Genomic DNA, 9,270 nt, shown 5'->3' with positions numbered 1-9,270 from the left:
GGGCGGAGGAGGCCGAAGCCGACCCTGTCGCTGTAGTTGCCTGGACGCCGTGGGCTCCTGAACGTTCTCGCGCGCGCACCTGGAGGGCGTAAGACTGAGCGTGAAGATCGCTCAGTCCCCTGCGGGGAAGCAGCTCATACCCACGGGGGCGCGAGTGGAGCCCCTTGCTGGAACGGTTATGAATGGACGCTGACCTCCTTGTGTTCCTGCCCCGCCACCCCCACGGTGACTGGGGGCTTCGATCCTGGCATGTACAGAGGGAGCAGCACACCCCACCGGACCATGGCAGGGAGTACCAGCGAAGCAGGCACGCCGGCTTCCTAGGAACTGAGAGGAAAGTGATGGGAAGCGGCAGATGTACATCTGGGCAGGTGCTGGAACCCTTATTCAGGAAAGATAGCAATGTGCCCAGTGTTTGGCAGCACAGTCTGTACCATGCTGAGTCCCAAAAGGCTGGACCACCCGCTGGCAAGCTGAGATGGGAGGGCCAGGACCAGGTCAGGGAGCAGGACCCAAATCCAGCCGGATGTGGATGGCTGCCAGCGCCCACCCCATGAGCGGGCATCACAGGCTCTCTCTGGGTGCGTTCCCTGACCTGCTTCCAGGTGAGGTGTGGAATCTGACAGATACACAGTGGCTTCCCCCTCCGCAGATGAACTCCCAGAGGCCTCAACTTGTCGCAAAGAAAATCTTTTAATTGTTCTGCTCCTGCCCCCTCCCCAGGGCAGTCCTGGCACCAGGGCTCAGGCTGGCGGCTGGCACTTTCCCCCAGATGCCAAGGACGCCTTGACCTTTTCCAGATCCCAGCCCGTCTGCCTCTCTGATGGCAGCGCCACGAGATCTAGGGCTTCCTAGTGCCATCGGGCAAGGCAGGCAAGAGACGCCAGGGACAGGTGGGCGTGAGCTAGGCGGTGAGGCTGTGGCACGTGCAGGCGGTGGTGCAGCTTCAGGTGAACGTGCTGGGTGAAGCGCCGGGGGCAGACACTGCACCGGAAGGGCCGGGCTCCAGAGTGCAGGCGCAGGTGGGTCTTGAGGTTGCTAGAGTTGCTGAAGCGTTTGTGGCACATCTGCTGGGAATGGGCACAGGTGTCAGCTCTGCCCATGTGGCTGGCTCCAGTTCTCTGCTCCCACTCCCCACCCTGGACACCCCTCCCCCACACCACCACCACCACCACCACCACCTCCCTGTGCCTGCCCAGATGCCCCCTGCCCCATGATTTCTCCTGGGACGCACAGTGTCTGGCACATTGGAGCCAGGCAGACCTGGGTTAGTATCATGATTCTTACTCCCTGTGTGACCTCGCATAGGTGACATCTCCTGTCTGAGCCTTGTTCTCCTTATTGGTAACTATTAATTGGTGACTATTAATACCTAATCTCATAGGTATGATGGACCGAATGAGATCATCACACAGGACCCTTAAGCATGGGCCTACAGCCTTCGTGGGCGTCATTAACATTTACTGGGAGCTGCCACATGCCAGGAATTGGTCTCACAGAGTCTTCCCCGGGACCCTGGAGAAGCATGACTCAGTCCTCGTGTAACTCTTCTAATACAGTGAGAAAGCAGCGCCTCAGAGGAGGAGAGCCACTCGCCAAAGGTCACACAAGCTGGAGGGAGAGCTGGGATCTGTACCCAAGTAGCCCACACTTAGAACCACGATGCTTCTTTCTTGCCTGGGGAAAGAATTCCTGGTGTTCTGACCTCCCAAGGGATGTATCAGGACTCAGAGGGAGCAAGAGCTAACACCCAGCTGCTGTTATCTGTAGTGTTTGCATACTTCACATGCACCAGGCCTTCTACTTCTCCAGCAACCCTGGGAAGTAGGTTACCGGTATCCACTCCCTGGGACCTCCCAGCTTTATTATCCTCCTCCCTTAGACACACATTTCTAGTCCTCGCTCCAGGCCTAGGGAGGGACCTCCAGGTTCACATTCTGGCCCTTCCAGGCTGACAGGGGTCATTGTCACCTCGCTCAGCCTCCCTCACTGCCTCCACCCTTGCCTCCAGTCCTGTCTCCACTTGCTCAGGAGCACTGGGGAGAGCAGGCTACAGGGCCCACCCATCCAAGAGCCTGGAACTACTCACCAGCCTGCAGGAGTACAGGGAAGGGGAAGGAGGGTCTCACCAGGCATTCATGGGGCCGCTCCCCCGTATGCACCAAGTGGTGCTTCTGCAGGTGGGCGAGCTGGGTGAAGCTCTTCTGGCACAGGCCACATTGGAAAGGGCGCTCCCCACTGTGCACACGCAGATGGACCTGAGCCAGGTGTGGGAGAAAGGCTGCCAACTGCCCAGAAGCCTCCAGCAGGTCCTGTCTCCCCACATCCCCACAGGACCCCTATTTGGCATCAAGATTTCTGAGTGCCCTTGCTACCCTATCACTGCCTTCATGGCCCCTCTTCCATTTTTTCAGGATGCCCTTACTCTTTCTGGTGCCCTATGGGCTGGGAGGGGACAGTGATCAGAAGGCTAGGTGAGGGATAGCCCATGTATATCTGTCCTGAGCAGCGCTGCTCAAAGTGTGGTCCACAGGGGCGCCTGGGTGGCTCAGTCAGTTAAACAACCAACTCTTGGCTTCAGCTCAGGTGGTGGTCTCAGGGTCGTGAGATCAAGCCCTTCATTGGACTTCATGCTTAGCGCAGAGAGCCTGGAATCTCTCTCTCTCTCTGACCCTTCCCCCTGCTCTCCCTCACTCTCTCAAAATTTTTTTAAAGTTTTTATTTATTCATTTGACAGATCACAAGTAGGTAGAGAGGCAGGCAGAGAGAGAGGAAGGGAAGCAGGCTCCCTGCTGAGCGGAGCACCCTATGTGGGGCTCGATCCCAGGACCCTGAGATCATGACCTGAGCCGAAGGCAGAGGCTTTAAGCCACTGAGCCACCCAGGCGCCCCTCAAATAATCTTTTAAAAAACATTTATTTAGGGGAACCTGGGTGGCTCAGTCATTGAGCATCTGCCTTCAGCCTAGGTCTCAACCCCAGGGTCCTGGGATTGAGCCCCGCATTAGGCTGCCTGCCCAGCGGGAAGCCTGCTTCTCCCTCTCCCACTCCCCCAGCTTGTGCTCCCTTTCTCACTGTGTCTCTGTCAAATAAATAAAATCTTTTAAATAAATAAATAAATTAATTAATTAAAAACATGTATTTATTTTTTTGAGCTCAAGCAGAGGAAAGAAACAGAGGGAGATGGAGAAGCAGACTCCCCGCTGAGCAGGGAACCCCACCCCCCCAAGCCGGGTTTGATCCCAGGACCCTAGGATCATGACCTGAGCCCAAGGCAGATGCTTAACCAACTGAGCTACTACCCAGGTGCCTCCTAAAGCAAATAATCGTAGAAAAAAAAGTGTGATCCACAGACCAGCAGCATCAGCACCACCTGGGAGCGTGTGGAAAATGCAGATTCTTAGGCCTTGCCCCAGACCAGATGAATCCAAAATCTCTAGGGCTGGGACCTAGGAATCTGCATGTTTCCTAGCTCTCCAGGTTTGAATCTCATTAAAGCTTAAGAACTCACACCCTGGAGGACCGAGAAGGGCCGTTCTTCAACTTCAGTGTGACCAGCACGTGCAGAGAGCCCCGTCTCTGCTGACACACAGACAAGGGCCCTGGTGCCCCTGCCCCGGGCGATGTGGATGACAATGCCCACAGCAACACGCTGCTTTGTAGGGTGCAAAAGGCTGGTTGTCAGGTCATCAGGTCCATGCTCTAGACTCACTAAAATCTACACACTCCCCCACTGGACCTTCAAACAAATAAACAGGAGGAGGCTTAACAGGACATCCAAAAAGATAGTTGTTCAGGAAAGGTGTTTGCAGTAGACCTTGAGAGGCTAATATCAAGGCCTAACCTCACCCTGAAGTCCAAGTGACCTCAGACAAACCTTTCCTTCAGTTTCCCCCTTTTTTTGATTGAAATGAGATGTTCTCAAAGACAGTGTCTTAGGGTGGAGAGGACTTTCGTGGCCATCTTGTCCTGCATCCCCTTTCTGCAAACATGACAGTGAGGGACCCAGTGAACCATTCCAGCTCACAGCCTAGGGGCTGCCCAGAAGTTGCTCCAGCTTTCAGGTCCTTGATTCTGGAAGCAGGATAGGAGGGGGCCATGGACTGATGCTGAGGGGAGCAACGGAGCCCGGGAGGCAGATACCTTGAGGTTGGAGAGCTGCCCGAAGTTCTTGCTGCACACGTTGCACTCGTACAGGATTTTGCCATTCTCTTTCTTCAGCGGGTAAGGCAGAGCTGTGGTGCCTGGCCGGGAGCCTGTGGGTGCCCGCTTTGCTGGAGCCGCCCTGCCCACAAGCTTTGGCCCGGGGGAGAGAGTCCTGGCAGTTCCAGGACCTTGATCCCAGGCCGGGGAAGGTTGGCTTTGGCCAGAGGCTTGGGAGGCCCCTGGGTAAGGATACAGGGTCTCCCTCCGGGCAGCGGGGTGCCCAGCCTCATTGATACTCATCGGCAAGTTGGTGGCATAGGAGGGGTCTGGGGGCAGCATGAAGAGGGGGGGACATTGGACAGAAGGTAGGGCCCCATAGGTGAACAGGTGAGGTGGAGGCAGAAGTGGATACCCAGGATAGAAGGGGTAGAGGCAGAATGGGAGTTCTTCGGAGATGGGAATAGGCAGTGGGCAGGAGCAGATGGCCAAGGGCCTGGGGCTCTTCCTGTTCTGCCAGGGGACTGGGGAAGAGCTGGTGTGAGGCGAGAGGGATGGGCAGAGGGCCCCCTCGCCAGCTCTTTCCTGCTGGCCTCCCCTCTTGTCCCTGCTTGCAGGGTACTTGGCCGTGAGTTTCTCATCATCAGTGGAACCGGCCTGCAGCCCTGGCGGCTGGTGCTCTGAGCAGGAAAAGAAAGACAGTCAAGGCCCAGCAGCCTGGTGGAAAGTTCTGCTCCCCATCTATCTGGCCCCCTAGCTAGCTGGGGTGGGGAGCACTCTAGCCTGCCAGCCTGCTGGATGACTCGGACAGAAGTTCCCCTTCTCGGGGCCTCCCTGGTCTGCACTTACCGACAAAAGCTAGTATTTATGCAGAGCTCAAGCGTTTTAGGGAGAGAAAATGATTTGAGAAGCTTATTAGACATCCAGGTGGAAAAGTCAAGTAGGCAGTTGGATGAATCGGTTTGGAGTTTGGTTGGTTGGCTGGCCGGTTTAGAGTTGAAAAGAGGGGTCCAAGCTGAAGACATACATCTGGGTGCCTGGGGCCCTGCCTGATGAGACCACCAAAGGGTCAGCTAGATCTGCTGTGTCCAAAATGGGTAGTCACTTGACACATGTGACCCCATTTCAATTAATTAAAATAAGTACAATCAAAAACTCAGCTCCTGACTCATATTAGCCACATTTAAAAGGCTCGGGAGGTAGGGTAGCAAAGAGCACAAGAATAGACCAGTGTCCCTGATTGCAGGAAGTTCTATCAGACCGTGCTACTCTCCAGGAAGTGGACAAGAGAGGAGAGGAGGGAAAGAAGGGGAGAGAGGAGACCAGAGCAGGGGAGGGGAGGGAAGAAGGCTCTGGACTGAGTTCCGGAGCTTGGGATTATTTAGGAGGTTAAGTAGAGAGGAGCTAGCAAGGGAGATGGAGATGGAACAGCCAGGGAGAAGGGAGATAAGCTAGGAGCGACATCAAATGAAATACTAAAAAGAAAAAAATGCCACAAAGTAGACTGTCTGCTTGGGTCCTCCTTTATTCACTCAGCCAACCTCGCTGAACTCTGTGCTCGGTGCTGGGGAAATGCGGGACGTGGCTGCATGGTTCCCACCCTCCCGAGGTCACGAGTGAGCAATGAAAAGGTGCATCACAGTGCAACCAATCTAGAACAGCTCCTGCACTCCCGCAAGAAGCAACTGGCCTCAGCGATGTGGCCGAAGTCACAGAGCCAGAAAGCGCCGAACCGGGACTCCACCTCCGCTCGCTGGCTCCCAGTCCGCGCTCCTGTCCTATAATAAGGACCCCTCTCGCTCACACATTCTAGGCCAACAAAGCGCCATCGTCAATGCCTGGGACTTTGGCTACATGTACTCCAGAATTCCCTGCCTGAGAAAGCCCCTGTCCCCCCGCCCCCCGCCTGTGGCTCAGGTGTCTCCCCGAAACCACTCCCAACCAAGGCGAGGACTCCAGGCCAAAATGTGGAAGTAAAGTGTGCCTGAGGCCCTGTCCTCATCGGTGACACTGGGTCCCCTCCCTTTCCTGTCCTGGAACCTAGGAGTCCTCTCCCGCCTCTCGCCTCCAGCCAGGTGCAGCCCTCTGCCCTGGTCTTACTTGTGCTCAAGACGTCACTTCTGAGATTCTCTGGGGCTATGCTCAGTGGTGTCAGCTGCAGGGTCCACAGGTACAGGTCCAGGCCCTGGGGGGCTGGTGCCGGTGGCAAGGGGCGCAACCAGCTGGCCCAGGATGAGCCACGGGAGTCCACTGTGTCAGAGAGTGGCCTGCAAGCTGAGAAGACCTGGAGGGCAGGAGGCAAGGGGCTTCGGGGTGTGGGGCTGGGGCACCTGTGTCCCTGGAGTGGTTCCAGCTCTAGTTTGATTTCCAAAAGGAGAAGAAAAGCTAAGGGCTGCCCTCCACCACGTCTGTCATTCAAATGGCTTCCCCAACCTTCAACTGAAAATTTCTTTCCTCAGGGACTTTCATGCCCATCCCAGGATTGCCCTCCTCCTCCCCTCTAGAACCTCTCACTAGCCATGTGCTCTCTCCCACCCTCCCTTCCTGACCACCCTGGCCCCACTGGGTCTCAGACCATCAACTGTGCTTTGAATGGAGCCAAGATGAACTTGGAGAAAATCATCAAAGACTGAAAGCCCCCAAGGTGGCACTGGGTTCCCCTTGTGCTAAGGCCCAGACCACATGCTAAGCCAAGTATCCCACAGGCCCCATCCCTTCTGACACCCCACAGGAGGAGTCCAGCCCCTGGGGCCTGGGAGAGGACCTCTGGCACTTCAAGGGTCCATTGCCATGATGTGCTGGGTGGGGTGGGGATGCCCAGGACCAGGGAACAAGGGGAATCTGGTTCCTTCAGATTTTTCCCTACTTCATCCTGACATCCTCTCCCTTCCATAATCACTGACCTCAAAGAGGGGGCTGGGATCCCTCCTTACCTGGTCACTTTGGCAGAGCTGGAAGTCCAGGCTGGAGGACAGGGAGCCCCCTGTCTGCCCTAGAGGCTGAGCCTTCTGGCAACAATGCAAGTCTGGAGCAGAATCCCCCTTCATGCCCTCACTACCTGGGGAAACAGGTCAGTCCCCAGTGAGCAGGAAAGGACCTTCAAAGGGGAGCCTGGCTTCTAGAGCTGGCCCTTCCACCAAGCCATCATGTGACTTGAGCCAGTTGCTGCCCCTCCTGGCCTCTGCTTCCCTGTCTGCAAAACACGAGGGGTGGACAGGTTGTAAGGACTCGTACTGACACGTAGAGGCCAGGGACAGCTCTCTTGGTAGGTGCCTGAAGAGGACTGAATGGAGACACTCAGAGGTGAGGAGCAAAGCTGGCCTTATCCTCATCCCTAGGGAAGAGGAGGATAGAGAGGAAGATCCTCATGGAGGTTACTTCTAAACGAACTCAGAGACCTGAAGGAACATTCCAGATTTCCTGGAGAATACCAGGAATTGAGAAGCCGTTCCCTTCCATGCTGGGAAAGGCTTCTGCCCCCATGACTCTGCCAACCACAGCCTCCCCGCCAGTGGGTGCCCCTGCACCCTCGATCATCCACAAGACTTTTCTGGGCAGCTGAGGAACCCTCAGGGCCCTGCCACCCAGACTGCCCAGGCTCAGCTCCCTCAGCAGGAAGTGTCTGAGGGAGTAGGCCAAGAACCTTCTGGGTCCCCTGACTGGCCTGACAGGAAGATGTGCCGATTCCTCTGCTGCCGACTCAGCCAGCTCCCCGCTTCTCCACCTTCTCTCACCGCTGGCCACACAGCACAGGGACCACCTCAGCTCAACAAGTGATCCAAGGTTCCTTCCCATTCTCAGGAGTCGCATGTCTCTTCTCCAGCGCACCCGGGACCCTAGCACATTGCCTCGGGTCTCTCAGCCTTCCAAAACCCAGGCTCCTTTTTCTCTTCCCGGACTCCTCCCAGCCCTGCCCAGCTGAGGCTTGTCACCTGCCTGCACGAGGCTCCTCACCTAGTTCTGCACAGGTTCCTCTGGGGGATGCAAGGAAGTGGGCAGGCGGGCAGCTGCTGTGGCTGGGGCCCCAGGGAGAGTGAAAGATGACAGGAAGGTGTTACACTTAAAGTTGCCACGAATAGGAAGAAGGGGGTAGGCCAGGCAGGCCGGGGGGGGGGGGTGCCCTGCAGGACCTGGTAAGAGGGAGCCACCCACCAGCCCTCACCCACCTGTGGCAACTCCACAGGACAAGGTGCTGATTTTGGACCACCTGAGCTGGGGCTACTGGAAGGTCAGCGTGGGGGGCTGGGGGGCAGGGGGATTGCTATGTCTGGTTCTTAGAGAACCCAGGTGACTGAGTCCAAGAGGGACAGAGCAGGGCTGAAAGGCTGGAGCTGGGGTCCGAGGTGGGGGCCCAGCCGAGATAGAGGCAGGTAGTGGTGGTGATGGCGAAGACAGTGATGGTGATGCAGGGACAGGAATGGGCACAGACACAGAGCATGGAACCCAGAAGGTCATGGGGTAGAGAGTAGGAATCTGGTGCCACAGAGCAGAAGCCCATGAGGCAGCAGATACACCTTCCTCTTTCTTGTCCCAACTCTGGTCTGCCTATCCCAAGAGCCTTTCTCTAATCCAGATACAGCACTGAGGTCCCAACAGGGACAAGAGGTAATTCAAGGACATTGCAAAATGCTTGTAGGGCATGAGGAGATAACGAAAGGGAAGCTCCGTTAACCAGGAAGCAGCTTTTTAGGCCAAGCAAGTTCATTATTTCTGTGAGCAAGAGAAGGTGCATCATTTCTAGAGACTCAAATTCTGCCCAGTGGGTATGTCTGTGTCACACAATGTCTGGCACCGTGTGACACACAGCCCCAACCAGTCATCAGACTCCACCCAGCCATTTCATCTAGGTGGCCTGGAGCACATGGGGATATCTTGGACTGTCTGCCATGGGCCAGGGCATGTTATCGGTGTTTCCCTGCCCGCCCAGCCCCTGGCTGCTGACCACCTCCACTGTGGCCTCCATCACTTCCTATCATAATTATCTTCCCACATAACTGACTCCTGCATGTCTGGGAGTGTCTCAAGGACAGGGACCACTGTCTATGCATTTTTGTTTCCCGTGAAGACATCTGTTGGGTTTTCTGTATGCCCAGCTTGGGGAGCTTTTCCCTGACATGAGTCTGTGGGG

At 56.2% G+C, this 9,270-nt stretch overlaps 1 protein-coding gene across 1 annotated transcript; it reads right to left on the bottom strand.

Moving 5' to 3' along the window:
• Positions 1–677: 677 nt before the first annotated feature.
• ZNF683 (zinc finger protein 683) lies at positions 678–8,064 on the bottom strand. The gene is made up of 6 exons (XM_047728322.1): positions 7,807–8,064; positions 7,076–7,196; positions 6,243–6,426; positions 4,143–4,822; positions 2,130–2,258; positions 678–1,067 (listed from the first exon to the last, which is right to left on the bottom strand). Exons 1-6 carry the CDS (start codon positions 7,950–7,952, stop codon positions 852–854), a joined length of 1,476 nt encoding a protein of 491 aa, XP_047584278.1. The 5' UTR covers positions 7,953–8,064; the 3' UTR covers positions 678–851.
• Positions 8,065–9,270: the final 1,206 nt, after the last annotated feature.

The sequence above is a fragment of the Lutra lutra genome, chromosome 4, assembly GCF_902655055.1.
Source record: "Lutra lutra chromosome 4, mLutLut1.2, whole genome shotgun sequence".
NCBI lineage: Eukaryota > Metazoa > Chordata > Mammalia > Carnivora > Mustelidae > Lutra > Lutra lutra.
Note: the sequence above shows the minus strand (reverse complement) of the source record. Positions and strands in the feature narration are given on the sequence as shown.